Raw genomic sequence first — 26,424 nt, 5'->3', positions numbered from 1 at the left:
GATATTTAACTACAACAAACTCTCGTACAACCACTTGTCCAAAGTTTCCCTTATGTTTATCTTCACAACTTTATCTTTTTATAACTTATAACTTTTTAGTCATTATTAATAAAACTTACATATCTGGTAATACTTTTGACTGCATATACTTATTTCGATGAAATTATGCTGACAGCACAAATACCAATTATGCCATGATCTGCCAAACTTCCTGTCTGCCATTTTGATTTTGTTCAAACCATTCTATTTTAACTCATATTAGACCATTGGTTTATGGGATTCATGTTGATAGACTAAACTGTTGTCATTTAGCATATGTGCAAACTTGATGTAATGCTATCAGATGACATTACAGGCTGAATCACTGCAATGGTTTGAAGTATTGAAACCAAACTTAAAGTGTGTGATCTAGCTAGCTGACATTGACCAAACTACATCACTTTGGGCCACTTTCTGGGTAAAATTGACAAACAAATAAATACTATCAATAGAAATCATACACATTTTATCAAATGACTTTTAAATAGTTTTGTCTATTGTCATGAGACTGGTCTTGCAGATTCTTTGGATCATACATAGAACATTGATATAATTTAATCACTAAGTGACACCACTTCCTGTCCACCATCTTAAATTAGTTTGAAAATCTGTTGTTTTGAACTCTCCATAGATTGTTAGCCCAATTTCCACCAAATTAGGCTCAGTCCATGCTGTCAAAAAGATATAGAATTTTCCAGTTGCTTTGTGGCTTGTTGCCTTGCTTGTTTGTTATGTGGTCACTAAGCTGCTTGTCCCCGGTAATTGCTGCTTGCAGCTATATTTTCACTTGTTATCATTTGACTGATGCTAATATTTAATTTATTGTTATTTCTGTTCGTTTATATTATAAAAGTAAATGTGCTAATACTTATGGTTTAATTATAGTTAAAGTCCAAAATTATTAGCCTGTTAAATGTTTATTCTTTATCATTATATTTCCCACATTATGTTTAACAGCAAGTCAACTCTCACAGTATTTCTTATAATATATATATATATATATATATATATATATATATATATATATATATATATATATATATATATATATATATATATATATTCTTCTTGGAAAAGTCTTATTTCTTTTAGTTTGGCTGGACAAAGAGCAGTTATTTAATTTTTAAAAACTAATTTAAAGTCAATATTATTAGTCCCCTTAAGAATTATTATTATTAGAGATTTTTTAAATAGTTTTTTTTTTTTTTTGAAAGAGCCACAGGGAAAGATGTGTTTAATAGCTTTTTCTTTTGATGAAAACAGATTTCTAAAGCATCTACAGTATGTGTGTATTTTCAAAAGCTTTTGCAGCAAATAAAACAGCTTCATGTTAAGCTTACAGTTCTGTTAACATATTTACATCATTTCAATAAGTCTCATAGTGAATGTGATACAAAGTTAGCAAGTAACCCTGTTTCACATACTCTCCGAAGCTGAATGTTTTATTGAATGTTTATTTTTAGCCCTGTGTACACGTGTTTTTTACCTTCAGCAAATCAGACGCAGAAACATCTAAACATTCAGCTCCTCCACAGTACAGATGTGCCATCATCATCTAAAATCAGAAGGCAATTTAGTGTCATTAATTTGTACAGTAAATTCTAGTCGTTTGCATAATCAGGACAAGATTTGATGATTACCTTGAATGTGTTGTATTTAATGTCAGTGATTTCGATAGCCATGTGGTCTGATGTGCCATTGCTTTGATAGAGACTCAGCAAGTCTCTAAACCTATATACAAAAAGAAAGAAGAGCATATGTACAGCATAATTAATTGTGGAATCATTATTATAAGGTATGCATTGAAATCCATTTGGGAAAGAGCCATACCTCTGGGACGCAGACATGAGTAGAACTCTGTGAGCATAAAACGGTCGTCCTTCCACCACAAATATCACATCAGACATCTCAGAGTTGTTCAGAAAATGAGCATCTGAGGGAGAAAGAATGATACATGTTAACAATATGACTATTCAAAGCTGAATTATAAAGAATCTGAGCTATTTACGAATGAATGAACGAACAAACAATTGAACAAATAAATGAATTAATGTACTTATATATTTAAAAGGGATAAATTAACACTAATTCAACAAGAGGTAATAATCAATTGCACTTTCAAAATGTTTGTCAAAGCTATTATATTGCTATGAAAATTCTATTAGAGTATTAAAGTATCCATACAATATTAAGCAGCATTAAAATATTAAGCAATAGTTTTCCAACATTAACAATAAAAATAAATGCTTCTAAAAACAAAATCTCATTATCATTTGCTCACCCCTCACTTGTCATAAACCTGTTGAGTTGCACAAAAGAAGATAGTTTGAAAAACGTTATAAACCTGTAACCATTGACTACCATAGTACGAAAACAAACACTATGAAAGTCCATGGTTACTGGTTTCAAACATTTTTCAAAATATCTTCCTTCAACAGAAAAAAAAATAAATCAAACAGGTTTGGAATTATTTTGAGTGAGTAACAGTGAGTAAACTTTCTTTTTTTGGGGGTGAACCATTGTTCCAACTAATATTCGCAAACTGCATCGCAAACTTGTACGTTTGCAACTTCATCTCTGTAGTTAGAAACATAGTTTCTGGCTGTGTTCCATTCCCAGTCAAGCCCCCCCTTGTGCCTTGAATTTGTCAAATTGTAAAAGTAACTTTTTCAATAAATAAAATAATAAAAAATATTATTATTATTATTGCTATTAAGTAGAATTTGCTTCATTTCTTAATAAATAGCCTACTGTAAATTACAACAATTAACAATTTAAATGATTTATATATGACATAATAATATGTGTTAGCTTTTTGTAAGTGGTTTTATGTTTTAGAGTGGAATATGGAATTTTTAAAAATATTTGTAAAGGTAACATAGGTCCTATATGTGTCCTTTACATTTATTTCAATTAATATGGAAAGTAAAGTGCATGCTTTTATCAAAACTAATATTGAATTTTTTTATGCGCTTGTAAAACAATATAATTTGCACAAAAATTATGTTTTTTTTTTCTCTAAAAAGGTTAAAAAGGGAATCGCACCCCAGAATGATAGTATAAATATAAAGTAAAAAATGATGATCTGCATTACCAAGCTGAGCTGTAGGAGTGTCTTTTACTGCCAGAATAGATGGAGCAGCTGTAGAACAAACACAGTGGCAAAAGACGGCTGCCAGCTGCTTCCGGATGTCCTTATTCTGAATTGAAAGGAAAATATGGAAAATAAGAAACAATTAAGTGTCAATTTAGGTTTAATATTTAATTTGGCTCACACTTCTTGAGACGTAGCATCAAATGTTGGGTTTTGGTGATAGTTACCTTGGTGGTTTTAATAATGGAGAAGAGGAACGGAAGACCCTCTGCCAGAAGCTCCTCGCAGTATTTTTCTTCCCCAATAATGGTGAAGTCTTTTAGGAGAGAAAGTGTGAGTTCAGTCCTGGAATGTAGCTGTGCACTGCGAATCGACTCCAGCCATACGTGCAACTTCCACGACACTCCTGACAAACAACAACAACAAGATTATTAAAACATTTCCAACCTCTATTTACAAATTATATACACATATATCTGTGTGTATGTGTGTGTGTGTGTGTGTGTGTGTGTGTGTGTGTGTGTGTGTGTGTGTGTGTGTAAGAGTCAGAACAGTCAACTCCAATATTATTCATAACCTACGTCTATCTATCTATCTATCTATCTATCTATCTATCTATCTATCTATCTATCTATCTATCTATCTATCTATCTATCTATCTATCTATCTATCTATCTATCTATCTATCTATCTATCTATCTATCTATAATTTTGTCATCCTCAAGAATTGTCTAAAGAAAAGACAAAGACAAAAAAGTAATCTCTCCATCTTTCTCTTATGTTTCTAGAATTTAACCTGGGATAAAAGCATCTGATAAATGTATTTAATATGCGCGCTTAAAAAAAATACAGTAAAACATGATTAATAGTATCAAAATTAAATTGTCACCTGATCTTTCAGAAATTATTGTAATATGCTGGTTTGCAATTGTGCTGCTTGATATGTTTGTGGAAACTCTGATACTTGTTGCAGGGAGAAACATGTTGCTGACAATATTTCATAGCTCTTTTTTACTTTCTATAATAGTAATTGGACAATTATATTGCTAACATTAAAATTGCCAGTAGGTGGCAGCAAGTCCCTGGAATAGGTTAGAGTTATACTACTGTAATGGTGGCAAATCTATTAGTTTTGGTTGTTAAAACCAAGCCCAAAAATTGAGAACTGCAATTTATTGCACAATCCAAAAATTTCAAGTTAACATTACTCCTTATCACTAACAACCTCTCTATAAGATGACTAAGCCTATAATCAGTGACTGCTGTGCACTACATGCCAAAGACCTCTGATTGTTTATGCATCTCCAATTCAATTTGTCTTCCATTTCCTCTGATTTACTGTAAATGAGTCAGATGTGTACCCAGTGCCCTGAGCTCCATGCTGACGTCCAGATAGCCGTGTTCAGCGCTGTGCAGACTGGCCTCCTGCAGGGCTCTGATTCGGGCCTTACACAGCTGCGACGTACAAACTGACTTCATGTTTCCTCCATTCTTCTCCAGCTTCTCCTGCTCCTCCCTTCCCTCCGCCAGGATCTCCTCCAGAGAAAGCACATCCTCCTGCAGCCGCTGCGGTTCACTCAGCAGCTTCCTCAGCACGTTCCTGACGACAAATATTAGTATCAAAATGTTCAGTATATGAGTAGCTGATTGAAACAGAGGTGATGGGGTGTGTGTGTGTGTGTGTGTGTGTGTTCTTGTTTATGTCATTTATGAGGACATACATGTACTGTATATAATGTCATATATCATTATTGTATAAAATCATACTTGACTGGATTTTTTTACATTCAAAATTTGCCACAGGTTTCCTATGAGGGTTGGGTTTTGGGGTAGGGTTAGGGTGAGGTCACATAAAAAGTAGTCTTTACAGTTAAATATATATTATGCTTATGGAAAGTCCTAATAAATCCCCCCCACCACCCCCCCAAAAAAAACCTATTTGTATGTGTGTGTATAGGTTTATGTGATTTACAGGTACACAAAGGTGTATATCGACATGGGTATGACTTCTTGAGTTGAACTCTATGACGATGAGTAATAGACGGGATTAAAAGTAAGTGAAAATGTTTAAAAATCACACTTAACGAGGTCTTTTGAAATAATAACAGTGCCACAAGTATACTATGTAAGTTTGGTTTAGGGGTAGGGCCATATAATAAATGTTTTTTTTTTTTTTTTTACAGTACACCATACATTATACCTAAGAGTGTCCCTGTAAATCATGTATACAAGTATGTGCGTTTAAGTGTGTGTTTGTTTGTGTTTGTGAGGGGTCAGTACCTGTGTCCATGTGCTGCCGCATGACTGAAGCAGTTCATGCCCTCATACAGTGATGATGTCAGATGTACCCTCAGCATGGGGTCAGCGCCACGGGACAACAGCAGACTCACCATCTCATAGTTGCCTGAAAACACACATACACACACATAAAAAGTTCAATTATGTTTGGGATAATATACCATTAAGGAAGAATTTTTAAACTGATGAAAGTAATAAAAAATGCTGTTTTTTTTATTATTTTTTTTCAAGTGGACTAGTAGTTTAACCTTTAGAGTTTTTTTTTTTTTTCTGTTAAAGACAAAGAAAGATATATTGAAGAATACTGGAAAAGAGTAGCCTAATATCCATGGAAAAAAAAAAAACTATGGAAATCACTGACTACCTGTTTTCAACATTCTTCAGAATTACTTCTTTTGAGTTCAAAATGAAAAAGAAAACCCAAAGCAGGTTTGGAACAAGTGGAGGGGATATAAATATAAAACATAATTTAACGTTTTGGCTGAACTGTCATACTAAAAAAAAATCTTGACTGCTACATCATTTGTTAAAAATGTTGTGCATGCTGTTTTGAGTGTCATTCAAATTGCTATAACATTCAGCTTATTATTCATTCATTTATTCATTTTTCCTCAAGCTTAGTCCCTTATTTATCAGGGGTCACCACAGCAGAATGAACCGCCAAATATTCCAGCATATGTTTTGCAAAGCAGATGCCCTTCCAGTCGTAACCCAGTCAATTTAGAGATTAGTTCATTAGACAATTATCCATTACAATTCACCAATAGCACATGCCAACTGGCTCAGTCGGGACTTGAACCAGCAACCTTCTTGCTGTGAGATGACAGTGCTAACCAAAAGAGCCACCATGCCACCCAACTTATTATTAAGCTTTTAATATTAAAAACTGTTTTATTAGAACCCATCACTGGGAAACACCCGTTCACTCTGCATTCACACACACACACTACGGCCAATTAAGTTTATTTAATTCACCTATAGCACATGTCTTTGGACTGTGGGAGAAACCGGAGCACCCGGAGGAATCCCACGCAAACACGGGGAGAACATGTACAAAAATGCCAACTGACTCAGCCGGGGTTCGAACCAGTGACTTTCTTGCTGTGAGGCAATTGTCCACCGTGATGTCCCTACTTTGATATCCTTCCTATTTAATTCCCTATAGCTGTTCATGAATCGGTTTTACATATTTACAACAGATTATTCAATAGAATAAAAAAAGGTGGATATTGGTCATAAATTTGGTTCTTATAATGCATCTATCTAATCAAAAATACAGTAAAACAGTATAATTTTGTAAAACAATATTATAGTATAAAATAACTGTTCGTAAAATTGATATATTTTAAGATAAATAAGGAAAAAAGAAAAACAGAATGGTGATATTACTCCAGGTGTGAATGTTGTATGATTCTTTAGAATAATTTTGACATTCGGATAATAATGCTTATATGGTTCTCATGAATCATTCCTCTTTTTTTAATAAGAAGAAGATATTTTTGTTTTCAGGATATATTTTTATTTAACAGTAAAGTCAAAACAGCATTTATTTAAAAAAAAACTTTTACAACATTATAAATCTCTTTACTGTCATTTTGAATAGTATCATTTAAAACCTAATCCCAAATTTATTAATTTTTCTACTACAAATCTACAGTATCTACTATTGTTCTCAAAAGGCTGAAAATAGCCTCCGCCATGGTTTTCTATGTTACAGTACAGTACATTCAAACATAACTATTTAAAAGAAAGCACATGTTAAGGATGACTTTGAATCAGTTTTTTTTTTCCCACCTGAGGCTGATGCCAGCTGGAGGGGTGTTTCTGCAGAGCTGTGGTGGCTGTTTCTCAGGGCTCTGCCCTCCACATCTGCTCCCACATCTAACAGCAGCTGAAATGCAAACAAAGTTATTTAGCATGCTAAAGTCATGCCACAGTCATCCAGTTTGTATACACCGTAGAGCTGTACAGTACAGTAATCACCCCTCTTAAGTGATTAAACGCAGTAATACTACTGTATGCAATTAGCATGAGCAGCATGTTCACCTGCACTACAGATATGTGTCCATGCAGCACTGCAAAGGTGAGGGCCACCCAGCTGCGACTCTCAGGGTGAACAGACGGGTGTTTGGGTGAGCAGTTGGGTACCTGAATAAAAGAACACAGCAAAATAAAAATGTCATTTAATATTAGTAAACAACCCAAACTCTGCTGGATATTGTTTGTGTGAATATTCAGAATGTTACATTAATGCAAGCCATCCATTCAACAATTTCAGCCTAAAATGATCATGGACAAGGCTTAGATGATGGGTGTTTATTTTGCCCCTGATGTGCCAATATCATGCAAGAGTTAAGCTCTGATCACACCAAGATAAAAAAATAAAAAAATAAAACTCTATTCACTCTCCCTTGTATGGTTCTAAACCATAATGAGTTAGAACACAAAAGAAGATATTTTGAAGAAAGTTGGAAACCGGTAACCACTGACTTCCATAGACTTCCAAATGCCAATGAAGTCAATGGTTAGTGGTATTCAGCATTCTTCAAAATATCTTCTTTTTTGTTTAACAAAAGAAACTCATAAAGGTTTAAAACCAGATGTGATAGCAGACTCAACATTTTTGGGCTAACTGTTCTTCAAGTACCCTCTAACCACTCCTACCTGCCTTGTGCACTTTCTAAACTTTAATGGTATTAATTTGAAAACTTGTCTCTCGATAGACAGCAGATTTCGGAAAGCATCTCACTCTACCACTGAGCTATAACCTGTAAAAAAAGTTACTGACAAGACAACTAAATTTACTTTAAACCCCATGTATTATTATTATTATTATTATTATTATTATTATTATTATTATTATTATTATTATTATTATTATTATTATTATTATTATTATTAATTCATTCATTCATTCATTCATCCATCTTCTTATCGATTTGTCCCTTTATTAATCCGGGGTCGCCACAGCGGAATGAACCGCCAACTTATCCAGCACATTTTTAAGCAGCATATGCCCTTCCAGCCACAACCCATCTCTGGGAAACATCCACACACACATTCACACACACAGTCAAACACTACGGACAATTTAGCCTACCCAATTCACCTGTACCACGTCTTTGGACTGTGGGGGAAACCGGAGCACCCGGAGGAAACTCAAGCGAATACAGGGAGAACATGCAAACTCCACACAGAAACGCCAACTGAGCCGAGGATCGAATCAGCAACCCAGCGACCTTCTTGCTGTGAGGCGACAGCACTACCTACTGCGCCACTGCCTCGCCCTATTAGTTATTAGTTGTTGTTATTATTATTATTATTATTATTATTATTATTATTATTATTATTATTATTATTATTATTATTATTATTATTATTATTATTATTATTATTATTACACATAATTTTAATAAATCAAAACCGTATGCTAAACAAATGTATGTTCCAGGACTGAAGTTGATACTATGAGATTCTATTTAGGCGCTATATCAACAACAACCACCAGATGACACTCACACTCACTTCTGTCAGAAATCAGTCAATTTCACAATATTCAGTTTCCTAGCTAATGAATGTCTTTAGGATTAATAGGCACTTCCAGGCAACTGTGTTGGGGCCAGACTTTGGCCCTCCATGAGCAGAATTTACACCCTGGTAGATAAATGGGCAAAAAAGATTGATGTGACTGAAAAAGCACTGTGTCATTACCGCTACATCCAAGTTTGCTCCAGCATCAATGAGCATGTGCACCAGAGCCTCGTCCCCGGCTGAGCAGGCATACATCAGCGGCGTCATGCCCTACACACCACACACACAGATAGAGAGAGAAAAAGAGTTCAATAAACTCCTTTGAAAAACATGAGCTAAAAAAATAAATACTGTAGCTGTATTGTTTTTATTAAGCACACTTCACCATATCCTTCCTTATATTATTATTTTTTTAGGGTTTGTTACCCTTCTAAAAGCCTGGTAGCTGAAGAACGTTGGTAATAAAACCACTCAGGGTAACTATTGTATTGTATTGACTCCTTTTTTTATCTTATGGTAGGGAATGGTTACTGTCAACTCTTTGGAGAATTTCTCCAAATATATTCTTTTGTCTTTGGCATAAGAAAAATATATTATAGAGTGAAGTGGAGGCTGAGTAAATGATGAGCACCTTTTCTCTTTTACTATCCTTATAAAGGCACAGTTAACAACACATTAAAAATATGGCACAAAGAAACGATATCATTAAATTCAGTAGAGGAATTTAATATCAGTCAATTGACAGACAATAAATCCTTTCTGCTATAAGATCGCATATGTTATCATTTGTACAGATGCTATGTTGTAGTTGTAATATTTATAGTTATTGGGCTTAGTGTTAACAGGTTTTAAGACATGCACTTTTCAATGAGAAGCTTCATGCATTCACCTGATCATCCATTGTGTTCACTCCGTCCCGGCCCAGAAGCTGGATAGCCTGGCCAATCAGATCAGTGCGGCCACAGTTGAGCATGCGAAAGCCAAGATCCAAATTAAACTTGTCCATGGCTGCCTTTGAATCTAGACGTTTAAAAGAGGTAAAACAGCACTCTGGCCTGGGGAAAACAAAGAGAGAGAGAGAGTGAATTTAGAGTTGATTACTAGAAGAATACAGATAAATAAATAAATACAGCAATAACCTGCCTGCCAAAAATGGAGACACAGAGAGCCAAAGGACAAAGTAACTTGCTTAAAGATATAAAGAAGGGAAAAAATTAATTTCACCTGTCTGCATTTAGCAGATGAGTGTATTAAGCAGCATGAACTTGTGATAATTAAACCCTAGGCCCTGATGTTACCAGAACTACTGATGAACACTTTTAAAGATATGCTTTGTCAAACTTTTATACCCTTGCTGATAATTTGTTTCAAACCGCTGGCTTGAAGCACACACTGTATCAAACTGCCAACATCATTATTTCAGTAAACAAGGCTTTGCTATACTATTACTGTTTCAAATTTCTAAAGGCTCATTGCGGGTGAGCAATCTCAGAGAACTCATGTACTAGCATAAGCTTTTAGCCCTTTAACTGCCTGCTCTTCCTTATGGTTAACCATGTTTTTACTGTTTTAAATAATGACTTTTAAAGTAATTTAAAGAATTACTATTTTAATAATAGTTTACACTTCACAGCATTGTAAGTTGTCAAAAAAACAAATAAATAAATAAATAAATAAATAAATAAATAAATAAAACTAACATAATCCTATTGCACTAGTACACTTGAATTTGGTTTTAAATGGTTTTAAAAGTGTTGAATGAGGATCTGAATTTTATGGCATATTTCAAATAATAATGATGATTTAGTACTAGTATTTAGTATATATATATATATATATATATATATATATATATATATATATATATATATATATATATATATATATATATATATATATATATATATATATTTTTTTTTTTTTTTTTTTTTTACTCAATTAGAATGGTTAACCGATTTTTAAAACATAATATATACAGTCAAAAAAACATAATATACATATAAGCATATACTGCATATGAAGCGTTTTAGATGCAAAAACTTGTAAGTGCCATCTGAAATTTTCTTTCACTTTGAAGGCGATGAAAATAACCCATTCATTATAATAACATTTTGAATACAGAAGCTACACACAAGTTTCAAACGGCACTTAGAGGTTTTTGCATCTTAACCCTTCATATATGAAGAATACTGTCTCTTGTCCCTGCATGCTTTAAACTCATATATAATGTTTACACAGTAGGTCTTAAAACCACATGCAAATCATCACCCTGGAATTATAAGGTTCTGACATTTTTGTCAAAATTAGGTTATTGATGAATTCTTTTTAATTGACAACTTATTTACATTATGGGATGTTTTTTTAAGTTGTTTACATTTTAAGACTTTTTATTTATTAAACAAATGTTACACACATACTGCTTGCTTTGGGATGCAAAAACTTTGAAGCTAAATATCTCAAAATCATTCAGAACGCAGATAGAACCTTATAATTCCAAGGTGACCTATTGATAAACTCACTATTTTGGTTAAGCATATCATGAAACCCACAAAAAAAAAAAAAAAACATGAATTCTGAACTGTGGAGCCTGGTCAACTATGATCCCTACTGATCCTTATGATCCCTAATGCTAACATTCTGATGTTGATTCTGAAACACATTTTGTATAATAATTGGAAGAATTTTCATTATCATCCTACCTTTTTTGTAAAGTCGTGAACGTGAACACGTGAATCCACCCAGAGCAGTAAAAGCATACAGTAAAATCTTTTAATGTTAAAGTGTTTATTGCACTGTAATTTTAAATTACAACAGCAGATTTATTTTGTAAGGCACTTGGTTCATCTGACACAAAATGCCATCACTAGCCAGCTCTAACTCTATAACGGCAGAACCGCATCTTACTTGAGCTGTCGAGGTTCGCAGTCCAACCCAGGAAGAAGCAGCCGGGCAGTCTGTCTGACATCATCACTGTCCACTAGTAGGCTCCGCCGATGCTCAGCATGAACCATAGCGACCCGCATCCACTCCATCAGAGGAGGAAGAAGAGGAAACGGCCTGAGAAAGAGAAACACACAGCATTGCTCAGCTATTCACAACCCCCTTTCACTGCACTCTGTATTTCTCCCTGCCAAGAAATGCACAAACATAACCCAAGTAAAGTTCATGTGAGATTCACAGTGGCACAAAACTGGATCAGAGAGATGTAAGGACAGTGTAATTAGAAAGGCTGCTGAGTTTGGCTCGCCGCAGCCTCTTTCAATCCTGCCGTTCATTACCACAAACAAGCCTGCCACTTCACTCTTAATCACAATTTGTCTACCAGCATCTGCCGTCTTCAACAGACAAGAGTCTCGCTGGATTTCAAATCAGCGTGATATTACAGAACGAATCCTCTATGGTTTTTCTTCTTCTCCACTGTCTGTGCCAGTGATTGTGAAGCATAACTGTCCACCTGCTGAACACATTAGTATTCATTATTTGACTTGAATGCAGAGCAAGTTTCCAGACAAACCTTCTCTGCTTACTAGAACAGACTTGAAGGTAAAATTCTAAGTATGCATATAATCTACAGAGAAAGAAAAATAAAGAAAATACCATAGAGGATGAAAGGATGCTCTCAAATGAATAACAGTCAGGAATGATTCATTTATTATGCTTGCACAGAAATTCAATGTGCACTACTATTTAAAGGTGCTGTATGTAAGTTTGTGACTCTTCTAAAGCATCAAAATACCATAATATGTTTGCAGATATTTGAGAAACAGGTTGAGTGAACATTCTTGTTTATCTAAAACAATGCTGAAGTCAGATATTCGGCTTTGAAAATGTGTTTTCCGTGCCGAAGCATCTGTCTTTACGTTATTTTAACCTGCACAATGCCAGGTTAACCAATTATATTTCAGCACTCTGGGTTGCCTTGGTGGAAAACCACCTATTTCATTCATTTATGAATGAATGAATGAATGAATGAATGAATGAATGAATGAATGAATGAATGAATGAATGAATGAATAAATAAATGAATGAATAAAAAAGGATAAGCAATAGCATTTTATATATGTGGATGTATAAATTGTGTCATAATCCAACTGCAATTGCCAATCCTACATTGCTCTTTGCATGTCTGCTGTCAGATTTCAAATGAAAAAGGTAAGTTCATTTGCAAATGCATTTTTTCATGTCTTGACAAAATAGCAATATTAATAGCGTCATTTTATTTTTCCTTTTTTTCCACATTGTGCTTGTAACTTGCCAAAACTCTAATGCAGGGGTCACCAATCCTGATCCTGGAGGGCCGGTGTCCATGCAGGGTTTAGCTCCAACTTGCCTCAACACACCTGCCTGGACGTTTCAAGTATACCCAGTAAGACCTTGATTAGCTTGTTCAGGTGTGTTTGATTAGGATTGGAGCTAAAATCTGCAGGACACCGGCCCTCCAGGAACAAGTTTGGTGACCACTGCTCTAATGGAATCCCAAATTCTTTTGCATTTGATTTTCCGATGTCTATGCTGAAACCTGCCAATCAAACAACAGTATTAACAGTATTGTACTGGGAAGTGACATCACCCACAGTCGACGTGTTTACAATTTTGAAAAATGGAGGTAATTAGTGAAATTGTGGAGCAAATTTTGACACTTGCGCAGCAGATTGATGACAGCTCATGTGATACAAATTTACTTTTATTTAGAAACTCTTATATTTTTGCACATGTAAAATGGGTTTGTGGCCTTATCGAACAGCACAATCAATGATTTGGTCTTCGCCAACCTAATTGAAGTTACCGGCAGGGTTTTTATGGGTTTTTAAGGATCAGGACGTCATTTAGTGGAAAAACCACTAGAAATGATCAAGTTCTACCCTCAAAAAATAATTTTTTGACATGTTCAAACTACTTAACTAAAATGAGCTCAAACAACACAATTCTTAAAATTTCATTGGAACAACTTTATTTTTAATGTTCAATCCATATAAATTTGTTAAGTTAGTGTTAAGTTAACTTAATCAAGTTGTGTTGGGACAACAAGAATGAAATGTGTGGAACCTTGCATTTTTTTTTTATACAGTGATATGTGACGTGTGGTTACTTGTGTGTCCAGCTTGCTCGGCTGCTTAGAGTATCTGAGCAAACCATTCAAAGAAAACAGAAAGCGGAAGCAGAAGCGGAAATGCAAATGTGGGATTTTCAATTGCATTTGAATTATGACAACATTTATGCGTCCACATATGGAAAATGCAATTGCATTTGAAAATTGTCCAGACTATACTTCCATAGAAATCAAAAGCTTCAAAGATGTAGTAAAGTGATGGCCCATCGTGAACAAATCTTGTTTTTTTTGTTTGTTGTTGTTTTTGTTTTTTTACCAGATCTAGAGGTTAAACCATTTAATCATTTGAGTTGCAAAATGCAATTGTATAAAACTTTTCAAATCATGGTGATGTTTTAACTGACTCTAATTATGATTGCTGGCTATATATTTTTGATTCATTGTGTCCTAACATGGGAGAATTGTCGTTAAGTCATTGTGGATGATATCATAACGTTGTAGCATAAAAGAATCCATTTTTCAACCACTTCATTGAAACAACCAGTTCGAAAGGTCTGGTTTGTTGAAAATGATCCAAGCCCACCACTAGTAGTAAGATATAAAAAATGAAGCAGCAAAAAGAGAGGGAACAAAAGGGGTTTAAAAAACAAACTAATCACAACTAAACATGTGAAGCAAATTATTTGAAAATTGCAAAACAAGAGGGGCATGGATAACAGAAGAGCATGTGGCAGCAAACAGTAACACAGGTCATGTGCTCACAAAACAATACAGGACTGGAGCAGTGTCACAGCTCTGTCACAAACACAGAAAAAGCACAACTGAACTGGCAGAACCCTGGCCTGCTGGTCTCACCTCTCTTTATTGAGTGCTATCCTCTGTGGCTCAAGGTTGGGGTTCTCCAGAGACTCCATCTGTGGACTGCGCAGGTAGTAATAGAGAGTGTGAAGGGCATCTGGAGACCAGGAGATGGGCTGCAGGCAGAAAGGACGTCCAGGACTGAGACCGGGACTTGTTGAAACCAAACGCTGCATATGGTGCATTGCACGGGAAACCAAGTCACCTGTAGAACACACATTTACGCAAAGTTTTGAACTTAAAGCACAAATTCTGTATATATCTTGCTGTCTAACAGACATATAGTGCCATGCAGAGTGTAATATAGCTGTTCTTCGATGTACTGTAAATAAAGACTAATTTCTGAACTGGCTAAACCAAAGCTGTCAGTTGTGTGAGTCTGTTATGATCGCCAGTAATCTAGCAACTGCAGATCACTGGTAAACACACAGTTCACTAAAGAACTACAAATTCGCCAGTATGAGGACTGCAAGTTCCAGTCATGCACCGCTCAGACGCACCTGATTTCACACACTCACGGCTGGGGGCTGCCAATGAACTGATTAATTGGATTATATACACAGCACACACGCACACCTCTTTACTGAGTCTTGTTTATCTGTCTTTGTGAACACTATGATGCGTTTTCCTGGTCTTGTCCTTCCTTGTTTGACCTCTGCTTGAATGAATGACCACAACTTTGGATTTCCCTGCATACATCTGACTGTGACCGCTGCTTGCCCGACTTTTCTAATAAACCTGCATTTGGATCTGCACCTCTGTTGTCATGTTGTCAGCGTCCCATTTCACATTCTTACTTCCTGTACAAATTTACTCAAGTTTAAAACCAATATGGAAAATGCCGACAAACAATGGCTACTTTGACCCTCCAACACTAAAGTCTGAAAGTCTTGGTTAATTTTGTTGATGTTAAGAAAACAATGTGTTTGTGTGTATGGTTTGGTTTCTGATTGTTTACTGTAAACTTTATTGTCCCCTTTTGGTGCAATTATTTGTGCAGTGCAAAACATATATACCATTCCCAACACAAATACATCACACAACTCAAAACCGCAGGTACGTGTTCGCATTAAAATTCAGCAAATCAATCAAGCACTGGAATGTGATCTTGGATACAAATAAATATATTTAAAAACCGATTGTAGACCTCTAAAACTAAACCAAGCACCTTTATAATAATATAATGGAGTCAACTGAACTTACCAGTGGCTTTGAAATGCCATAAACGCCTTCAGTTTTAAAAGCAGACAAACATCACATTCTTCACTTATATCTCTGAGAACAATTCTTCACTTATATCTCTGAGAACAATTCTTCACTTATATCAAAAAGCCATCTGTATTCAACCCCATAAACTAGAGACAGTAGCCAAATGCGATTGTGTCATCTTTTTAAAGCGCTGACAACACAAAATACAAATCATATTTCAATAAAGCAGAATATATCTTCAGACCCATCTGTTTTACATCCAAATGTGGAATTGGAAGAGGACTCGAATAAACTCAAACGTCTAGGAGCTTTATTCTAAGTACCTCAGAGGGGCATTAAATCTGCTGGTTTTGCTTCTCAATGCACAAACCCAGACTCAAGCTGTTCCCCACAGGAGGAGAAGATACAGTGAGAACAAGGCAAAGAAACACTCTTTAAAGTCTGTGTTGACCATTAGAAAGAAAAGCCTACATTAAATACAGTGGACAACCACTTTTCATATGCAGAAAGCATCATAGAGGAAAGAGATGAGACTGAGAAAACACAATGACAGCGCGATACATCATTTCGCATTAGCTAATCCTAAAATAAATGCGAATTTGTGACCCTGGGCCACAAAACCAGCTTTTAATATGCATGGGTATATTTTTGCCATTTGATATGCAGTGAAATGCTTATGCAACCTCTCATGACCTTAAAATAATAACGACAATAACAACAATCCAAATTCTGGAGAAATAGAAGCTATGTAATAGAAAATAAGAGCAAATATAAAATATTTAAAGACTAGATATAGAGTGTGTGGCTGCAGAAAGAAAAGTACAAAATAAGAGAGAATGGTGGTTTATCAAGCCCACTCACTTGTATGGAGTGCACTGGATCTACACAATACTCAATCTAATAGAGCACCTTTGGTATGTGGTGGAACGGGAGATTCACATCACGGATGTGCAGCCAACAAACCTGTTGCAACTGCGTAATGCTATCATGTCAATATGGACCAAAATCTCTGAGGAATATTTGCACTACCTTGTTGAATCTATGCCATAAAGGATTAGGTCAGTTCTGAAGTCAAAAAAGGGTCCAACCTGGTACAAGTAAGGTGTACCTAATAAAGTGGCCAGTGAGTGTATGCCCAGGGTGTGTGCAAATGTGCATAACTGTCCAAGAGTGTACAGTGGGTGTGCAAAGTGCATGAATGTACAGATGTGCAGGTGTTTGTAAAATGTGCAATGAGCAAAAAAGTATTTCAGTCCTGTGGGTTGCACTGATTGAGAGACCGTATCGTATTATATTTTCTGCTGTCAATTTATCAAAACTACATTTGTGAGTATAACATTTTTAAAAACTTAATTTAGATGATGAACTTGATTAAAGATAATTTTCTCAGTTTTCTGATATGTTTGAGGCCTCAGATTCCAGATATTCAAGCAGTAACATAGTTGTAGATAGTTAATATTAATATTTAAATAATGTCATATCATTAAAAAGTATAAAGCTTTCTATTAAGCTCTTAGCTTATGAGTAAATCTCGATTTTAACAAAAGCACACCTATGACTTATGTTTTGTGGTCATATGGATAAGAAATAGGCATAATAATCAAGAGGAGTGTGAGAAACCATCTAAGCCATCAATCACATATGGTCTGCATTGACCTTAATGAACACTTGTGCAAATTAGTTGTTTAACAAAGCGCTGCTTTACGGCTGCTGAGTATCTGCAACCATAAAGCATAAAGAAGGTGCTTTTTACTCCCTTGACCCAAACAGAAGGTGCTCTTGTACCAGCAAAACAACTGCATGAGTGTTGCTGACGCCCTCAGGGAGAGCGTGTTTCCCTCTCTGGTGAATGTGAGTTTTGCTCCCTCCCTCATCCTGAACTGTGGTCTGCTGCGTAAACAAACTGTTCACAGTTCAGCTGCTCACACACTCCACGACAGGCCTGCAATGTGGAGTAGTTTGAAGGAAAGCACTTGAAATTGTACAGAAATCTCTCTCTGTCTTCCAGACATGTAAAAACAATCGTGCAAAAGCAGCATGGTCAATGGTCAGTAGGAGGTGGAGATGAAAAATGGACAGTGGCAGTGTTTCTACATTAAAGTTTTAACCGCGAGGAGAGAAAAGCCATTTCATCTGACAGAAATCTTACATAAAACTGCTGCTTTATTAAGCTGGGAAAAAGATATTTCTTCTTGGTTAAGCAACATGAAATTAAAAGTATTTTTATTTCAACAAATTACAATATTTTTTATTTCACATTTTGTTGTCCATCTGCTAAATGTCCACAATTACAGATTTAGTACTTGTAATAATAACTGCACCAAAAGATATTGTAAAAGTAACGAATATGAATAAAGCAATTTATAAAAGTGCAAATTACAGGGGGAGTTGGAAGGCTCTGACCCCCCTAATTAATGCTTGATCTCCCCTGAAGAATATCACAACAAGATGTATGGGGGTCTGCTCTTTAACAGTTAAGAAATTGTTTGCTCTGATCTGTATCATAAATAATGTAACTGCATTACCGTTCAAATATTTGGGGGTCAGTAGGATTTTTAAATGTTTTCAAATAAGCTTATCCTGCTCAATAAGGCTGCATTTATTTAAGCAACAATAAATTGTGAAATGTTATTGCACTATAAAATAACTGTTCAAAATAAGTTTATCATTTAATTTAATTATTTATTCTAGTGATTTCAAAGATGAATTTTCAGCTTCATTGCTCCAGTCTTCAAAGTCACATGATCCATCAGAAATCAATCTAATATTAATTAATATTGTTGTTATTATTATTATTATTATTATTTATTATTATTATTATTATTATTATTATTATTGTTGTAATAGTAATAAAAGCAATAATGACTGGAGTAATTACTTCTTTTGAAACTACATACAATAAGAAAGCAGTTGTTTAAACGTTTAACAAATATTCAACTTTTTTTTTTTACATTAATAAATGTTGCCCTGATGAACAATAATTTTCTTAAAAAAAAAAAACATGGAAAAAAACTGACCCTAAGCTTTTGACCGGTAGTGTAATTAAAATAAGAGACAAACATAAATACACATTTGACCACCCCTGTAATGGTTTATACCATTGCGCATGTTTGCACCAAAAGTATTAAAGCAGACAGAGTAAATTTTCACAAAACATGTTTCTTGTAAAATAAGGGTCTGTAGGTGTCTGTAAAAGTAGATGCATAGTTTGTATTATATTACACTCGCACATGGAAGTTAAACAGTAAAATATGTGCAGTCTTTCATGGTCATTCATTTATTGGTGCAGGAATGCAAATCTGTCATAATTTATTTAAGATCCCAAATGTCATTGAGAACCACTTATATCCCTCAAAACACAGAAAACAAAAGTTTGATTAATAAAATACATGCAACTGAATTAAATATATAACTTTGGTTAACTGAGGCATATTACTGAACATAACCCAAAAACTTGACCCGCCCAGATGTATAAAGTAAGTATTCTATACTTATATTGCTATATTCTAATTGTATCTTACTTTGCTTGTTGTTGAGTTTATATTTTTGATTCATCATTAAAAACATCTTTCAGTTTCTCAAGTCAGTTTGTTTTTAGTGGAACAACTTAAATAAACTGTAAATGACTTTTACTTACGCATGCTATATATTTAGTGAATTAAAAACGATGTATTATTTGTATAGTAAAACAACCTGTTGAGAGACATAAACAAGAACCTTGTTAAATGGACTTGTTAAATGGTTTTCTCGTGGTTTTGTTCTCTAGTCACACAACTAACTAGCATTTGTGTATTCTTTTTAAACTCATAATGCATGCTAACACATGTTATATTGGAGATAAACTTGAATCAAGTGGTTGTAACTCACTGAGTTCTGACAGACTGCCCACACAGGTGGCCAGCAGGGCCTGCTCCAGCGTCCGCAGCTCCAGCTGAGCATATGCAGTTTCTCTGCTCTCCACCGCTGCATCTGGACCCTCAGCATACAGGCTGAAATGGGCAGGCAGAGACAGCTCTCCTACACACAAACACAGTTTAGTGAGATAACATCATCGGGACTCAGAACAGCAGTTGCACGTTTATTAGGATTTCAGCCATTAATCAAATGTGTCTCTAAATGTGAACTCTGTGGTAGGGGTCTGACAATTATGAGGGGGAAGGGGAAGAGAGATTGCTCATGGAAAGCCAATCGTTCCCGTATACAGAATGTGATTCAGACAGAGATAAGAAGAGGAAGTGTGGGAAGTCATCATTTCCTCTTCTCAGAATGTAACTCTTTCTTCTATCTTTAGTCCTTTCGTTCTTGTACAATTGAATTAATGTTGCATCTTATTGGTGCGTGAATTTTGTCTGATTAATTATCAATAACAAGGTATGAAAGCCACCAGTGGTGTAAAGTAACAAATTGCAAATTTGTCAAACATCCAATCTAAAATCCACCAAATATCAACATCTAATGATGTTACAGCTTGACGTTGTATGGACGTTACCATTATGACGTCTTTCAGATGTTGGATTTTGGTTGCCACCTGACAAATAAATGTCAGTATTTGACGTCAATATGATGTTGGATTAAGATGTTGGCTCAATGTTGGATTTTGTTCACTTTCTAACACAAACTAAAATTAACCAAATATCAACGTCATTGGATGTCATTATTGGACATTAAAACAATGTTGTCCTTAGATGCTGGCTAGACATTGAATTTTGATCACCTGACATCACAACCTAAATCTAACCTAATATTAACATCTTATGACGTTCTTTTATTTGGAAAAACAAATCCCAAAGTATAAAAAAGAGTTCTCACCAATAAGAAAGCTGAAAGAGGTCTAAAGCTTTATTTAGAGGATATCATTAAGACATTTATGGTCAATTGGATTAAGAGATGCCTATCCACCAACATTTCCTTTTGGATATTCTTCATAATCTTTTTACCCATACAAGTTGCTTATTTTTTCCATCAACAAGCTGTTCTTGCTTGGAAAATCTGTTACTGTTACGATTTTCTCCTCACACCTCCTTGTTTGGAATAATGGTAATATAACATCTTCAAAGAAATCTTTATTCTTAGTAAATTGGTTTAATAGAGACATTAATCATATTTTAAAGCTTACAGTTCCAGGAATATTCCATCATATAAACAATTCATGTCTACTCACAATTTCCCAGCATTGTTTAGAGAATTTATTTTAGTTATTAAATCTATCCCTGTAAAAATTATTTAACTTGTTAAAAATCATAATTGCTATAATTTTCTATCTGTTGTAAACCCAAAACTACATTTAGAAGGTGTTGAGTTGACTGATAAAAAAATGTACAAACAAACATATTCGCAATATTTTTCAGAAACAAAACAAAATTACTCCTAGAGGCAAATTTTTCTGGAACTCTATTATAGTTTATATTAATTGGAAAAGAGCCTGGTTAACTCTCTTCAAATACACTATTAATAATAAAATTAAGGAATTACATTTTAAAATATTACATAGAATCTACCCAGTAAAATTGTTTTTATCAAAGTACATTGAAATGGAGCATATCTGTGGTTTCTGCAATGTGGACAAAGAGAGCCTTTGTCATTTGTTTTTTTGAATGCAACATAGTAAAGAATTTCTGGAAGAATCTAGCCAAATATATTTTTGAATTTTATTATTTTACATTAAAATATATTATTTTTTATTATGAAAACAAACCGACAAATGTCTTGAATATATTGGTAATCTCTTTATTTTATCGGCAAAGTTTTACATACACAAACAGAAATTTGCTAAATCATCTCCCACTTTAACAGCTTTTTTTAATTATTTCAAGTTTGACTTTTTTATTTCTACAGTGAAATTGTTGAAAAGAAAAACATCTGAGATATGCATAATTTTTTTTTTGATTCCCCTGTCAATTCTTAAAATCATTGGATGTAGAAATGCTGTACACTATACTTTGTGTAATTAAATTAATTTATTTGTATTTATTTATCTTTTTTTTTTTTTTGGCTCTTTAAAAATTTTATTTTAGCTTTTTTTGTGTTGAATAATTTGTATTGTGTTGTAAGTTTGTTCCTGAAGGTTATGCAATAAACAATAAAAAATAAATAAATAAAACTTATGACATTGTGCCTGCTGGGTAATAACTAAATTGCACTGCAGAATTTTACGTTTACACACATTGAATTGCAAATTTGCTTCTCAGAATTGTAAGGCTTTTTCACAATTCTGAGGTTGAAGTATTTCAGATGTATTCTGAAAAGTCTGAATTGTAAAATGTAAAATAGTAAAAATAGTAAATGTAAAAAAGTAAAATAGTAAGTAAGAATAGAAAAATAGAAGAATATTAAATATTAATTAAAAAAGAGTAAAAGTCAAGAGAAGCAGAAAAAAATTAAACTTTTTGTTGAGATTTTGTAGGTTGTGGTATTGTTTTGCAAATTTTGCTTGAATTTAATTGTCTAAATATGTTTGGTGACTAAAATAATTTTTTTTATAAATATATCTGTTTTTTATGCACCTGGAAACACTTTACAATAAGGTTCATTAGTTAATGCATTTACTAACATGAACTAATCATGAACAACACTTGCACAGAATTCATTATTCATAATTGAACATTTCCTAATGCATTATTAACATCCAAGTCCATGCTTGTTAACATTAGTTAATGCACCATGAGTTAACATAAACTAACAATGAACAACTGTATTTTTATTAACTAACGTTAACTAACATGAACAAATACAGTAGTAGTAGTTCATTGTTTGTTCATGTTAGTAAATGCATTAATTAACATTAACTAATGAACCTTATTGTAAAGTGTTACCATGCACCTTATATATTACCCATATTCACTGAGAAATGGAGAAAAATATTAATTTTCAAAATGGGGTGTGCTTAATTATGCCAAGCACTGTACATGTTTGGAACTAAGGGGTCTACAGTGGTACATTAAATGTACAATTTTTTTTACCATTAAAAGGAAAACGTGGACCTGTCAGGTACAAGCATAAATTCTCTTTCAAGTATTCCAGCTTGGTTAAAAATCACTTGCAAATGTTCAGATGATGCAGAAGATGGTTAAACTTTGCAATTAATCCATTGGGTGTTGTCTTCATATGGATCAAATATTTAAAGTAGCTGTGATTGACTATGTACTGAATGCATGAAATCTCAACTGCATTCCTTTGATTAACTGGTGTTAATATCTAACCATGATACTGTATAAAGATTTCTATTTCTCTTCACCACAGCTTAAGTATTACTTAAGGAATACACCAGTCTTCAGAGATTTATGAAAAATTATCTGTGTTTTCTTGGATAAAAAAATGTATGCTTTGCCAGGCTCTCAGAAACAGAGTGAAAGTGGATTGCCAACATGAATCATGAGCAGATCACATGTTTGGAATATCAATCTAAAAATGCAGAGTGTGTTTTTTTTTATTCTTTTTTATTTGATTTGAAAGCCATACCTTTCTCTTGGATTTCTCTTTCACAGGGTATCATAAAGGGATCAAATGAGGGATTTGTTTTCATCATCAAGCTAAACGATAAACCATTCTTGAGATACACCGACTGTACACATTAATCTGTGCTCCGGTGACTCAAAATATCTCTCCAGATGTTGACCAGCTGATCTATTTGGCTCATTTTATATCATTGCTAATGAACTGCATTTCTCGAAGAGTAACTGGGGTGAGCAAACTCATTGTTTCATCACTTTTTGCAGTTGTAAACTATAGTCTCGCTCTACCACAGCCAATGTTTTGCTTTTGCTACAGCAGCAGATTCTCAGCTTAGTGTGCAACGACTGCCTACTCAACACAAAAGAATGACCTTCAGAGCAGAGGGTAGCAGTTTTTTGTCTGACCGATATTCTGAGATAAACCGTAGCTGTCATGAAGGGACTCTGAATTTGCAGCCATTCACTTTCCATTTAAAAAAATAAAATAAATTATTAAAATAAATTAAAATTTAAATGTAATTAAACTATCATGAGTAAAATTGAAAAAAAAAATCACAATTTGAATGGTTGATTACATTATTGCCATTATGTCATTATGGTATGTAATTATACATGTGCAAGGCAATGAAATGCAGTTTAGACCTAACCAGGAGTGCAATAGAAGGTACATTATATAGGTATAAGTGCAATTACAGAAAGACTATGGTAATATTTATAGACGGATGAACTATGAACATTAAATACAGGTTGTATTAACTATGAACAGAGATTTACAATAGATGAATATACAGTTGAATTGAGAATTATTAGCCCCCCTGTTTATTTTTTCCCCATTTTCTAAACATTTCTAAACATAATAGTTTTAATAACTCATTTCTAATAACTGATTTATTTTATCTTTGCCATGATGACAGTAAATAATATTTGATATTTCAAGACACTTCTATACAGCTTAAAGTGACATTTAAGGCTTAACTAGGTTAATTAGGTTAACTAGACAGGTTAGGCAAGTTATTGTATAATAAAAAAAAGCTTAAAAGAGCTAAAAAATTTAACAATTTAAAATTATTTAATAGTATTAAAAATTAAAAACTGCTTTTATTCTAGCCGAAATAAAGCAAATAAGACTTTCTCCAGGTGAAAAAAATATTTTTAGACATACTGTGAAAATTGACTTGCTCTGCTAAACATCAATTGGGAAATATTTAAAAAAGAAAAAATTCAAAAGGGTAGGCTAATAATTCTGACTTCAACTGTATGTGCAGGTTGCTATTAATAATCAGAGGTATGCAGATAGATATAAACATAATAACAAATATATTTGTACAGAGGGTTTGTACAATTGAAGATGAATTAGTGCAGCATAGTGCGATAAATATATGCAATTTTAATTGTGCAAATATTAAATAATAAATAATGCAGTGTTGAGTGTAAATCAATATGTATAATTATATTAGATTGTTTGTATAATTATATTAGAATCTTTCAAATGTTTATAGTTTATATATATTTTTTTAATAAAAATTTGATTTTTGGTTGATTACATTGACTAAAAGTGACAGTGAAGAATTCCAATGAATCCACAAATTGGAGTAAAAAGTTTTAGGATTCATCTATTGACTACATTTTAACAGTGCATTTGTCAACCAATTAATGGAGAAAAATATTTGCTGACAATCTTTTTACTTCATTTGATACTAAAAGTGATTATTGTATGATTTAATATTATTGAAAAAGTTTAATTTAAAATGTTCAATAATAAATAAAGGTTGCGCTGATCATTCATGTGATGATTGGATCAGAGCACAAACGTTCATAGATTTTAGTCACATCACTGGCACAGCTCACACTAAAAAATGATGGGTTCTACGCAATTCCAACATGTTTTCCCAACACAAATCTATTAAGTTAGCATAATTGTTTTCCACAAATTGAAGTGGAATGAACATAAAAAGTTGGGATTGTGTTGTTTCAACTCATTTTAAATAAGTAGTTTGAACAAGTAGCATTTTTTAATGCACAAGTCAAGTTTGTCTTTGTTTAAAGCCATAGGCAACAAACATTTTTCATCCTTATTCTTATTGATTAAAATAACATTAACAAGCAAACAAATGCAAACAAGCAGAGCTGAAGATGAAGGTGTGTATATCATCACTAAGAACTATAACAACACAGGCACAAAATGGTTAAGTACATGCTTGTTTGTGGGTTAAATACATAGGTAGTAAAGTTTAGACTACACTCTCGCAGTTTTTTTACTTTTTCGGTGCGTTAACCTTGTCAATAATAATATTCATTCTTCAATTCAATTCAATTCATTCATTAGCATAACTTCGGAAGTAGCAAGACATTTTATAGATTTGGTACATGATGTTAAACAACAAGAATGTATAGGAGTTCAAGAAGTATTTGAGTAACATAGAAAAGGTAAACTGATTAAAAGATTATTTATCATAGCTTTCTGGATTCACAAATTAAAATAACTTACACTAAGAGGAATAAGTGAGGAATTGGACCTTTCTGTGTTTCTTTGATGGTTTGTTGTTTAGCTATAATATTGTGCATCATAGATTTTGAGTATGTAATGATACAAATAATAAGATGAAAATGTATTTTTTATGTTTTGGACTGTCAGAGTTTCACTGCATTGATGGAGACATGAATAAGTGAATGATGATAATTGATCTGATTTTATCCTGTGCAGTAGAGATAATGTTTTTAAAAGTGAGGGTAAATATTCTTGTGTGGTTAAGTATGGTATATTGAAATAAAAATGTGATTGTTTTACTATTGAGTGGCCGTCTAACCAATGACGTAATGTGATTGACTGTAGGATAAAAGGGTGAAGTGAGAGGATTGTGACACTGTGCCGAAACGTCTATGTTTTGTATCAC

At 33.7% G+C, this 26,424-nt stretch overlaps 1 protein-coding gene across 1 annotated transcript in view; it reads right to left on the bottom strand.

Moving 5' to 3' along the window:
* Positions 1 to 26,424, bottom strand: part of abtb2a (ankyrin repeat and BTB domain containing 2a) — a 48,341-nt gene that overhangs the window by 3,821 nt on the left and 18,096 nt on the right. Inside the window, exons 2-15 of the mRNA XM_087261778.1 lie at positions 19,947 to 20,096; positions 14,868 to 15,075; positions 11,867 to 12,019; positions 9,852 to 10,017; positions 9,143 to 9,232; positions 7,478 to 7,579; positions 7,226 to 7,322; positions 5,414 to 5,537; positions 4,495 to 4,733; positions 3,361 to 3,539; positions 3,134 to 3,239; positions 1,870 to 1,972; positions 1,680 to 1,770; positions 1,526 to 1,594 (exon numbers count right to left, since the gene is read on the bottom strand). Of these exons, the coding sequence (XP_087117904.1) occupies positions 1,526 to 1,594; positions 1,680 to 1,770; positions 1,870 to 1,972; positions 3,134 to 3,239; positions 3,361 to 3,539; positions 4,495 to 4,733; positions 5,414 to 5,537; positions 7,226 to 7,322; positions 7,478 to 7,579; positions 9,143 to 9,232; positions 9,852 to 10,017; positions 11,867 to 12,019; positions 14,868 to 15,075; positions 19,947 to 20,096 (1,877 nt within the window). The remainder of the gene's footprint in view (positions 1 to 1,525; positions 1,595 to 1,679; positions 1,771 to 1,869; positions 1,973 to 3,133; positions 3,240 to 3,360; positions 3,540 to 4,494; positions 4,734 to 5,413; positions 5,538 to 7,225; positions 7,323 to 7,477; positions 7,580 to 9,142; positions 9,233 to 9,851; positions 10,018 to 11,866; positions 12,020 to 14,867; positions 15,076 to 19,946; positions 20,097 to 26,424) is intronic.

Source organism: Danio rerio, chromosome 7 (assembly GCF_052040795.2).
Source record: "Danio rerio strain M-AB ecotype USA chromosome 7, GRCz13ab, whole genome shotgun sequence".
Lineage (NCBI taxonomy): Eukaryota > Metazoa > Chordata > Actinopteri > Cypriniformes > Danionidae > Danio > Danio rerio.
Note: the sequence above shows the minus strand (reverse complement) of the source record. Positions and strands in the feature narration are given on the sequence as shown.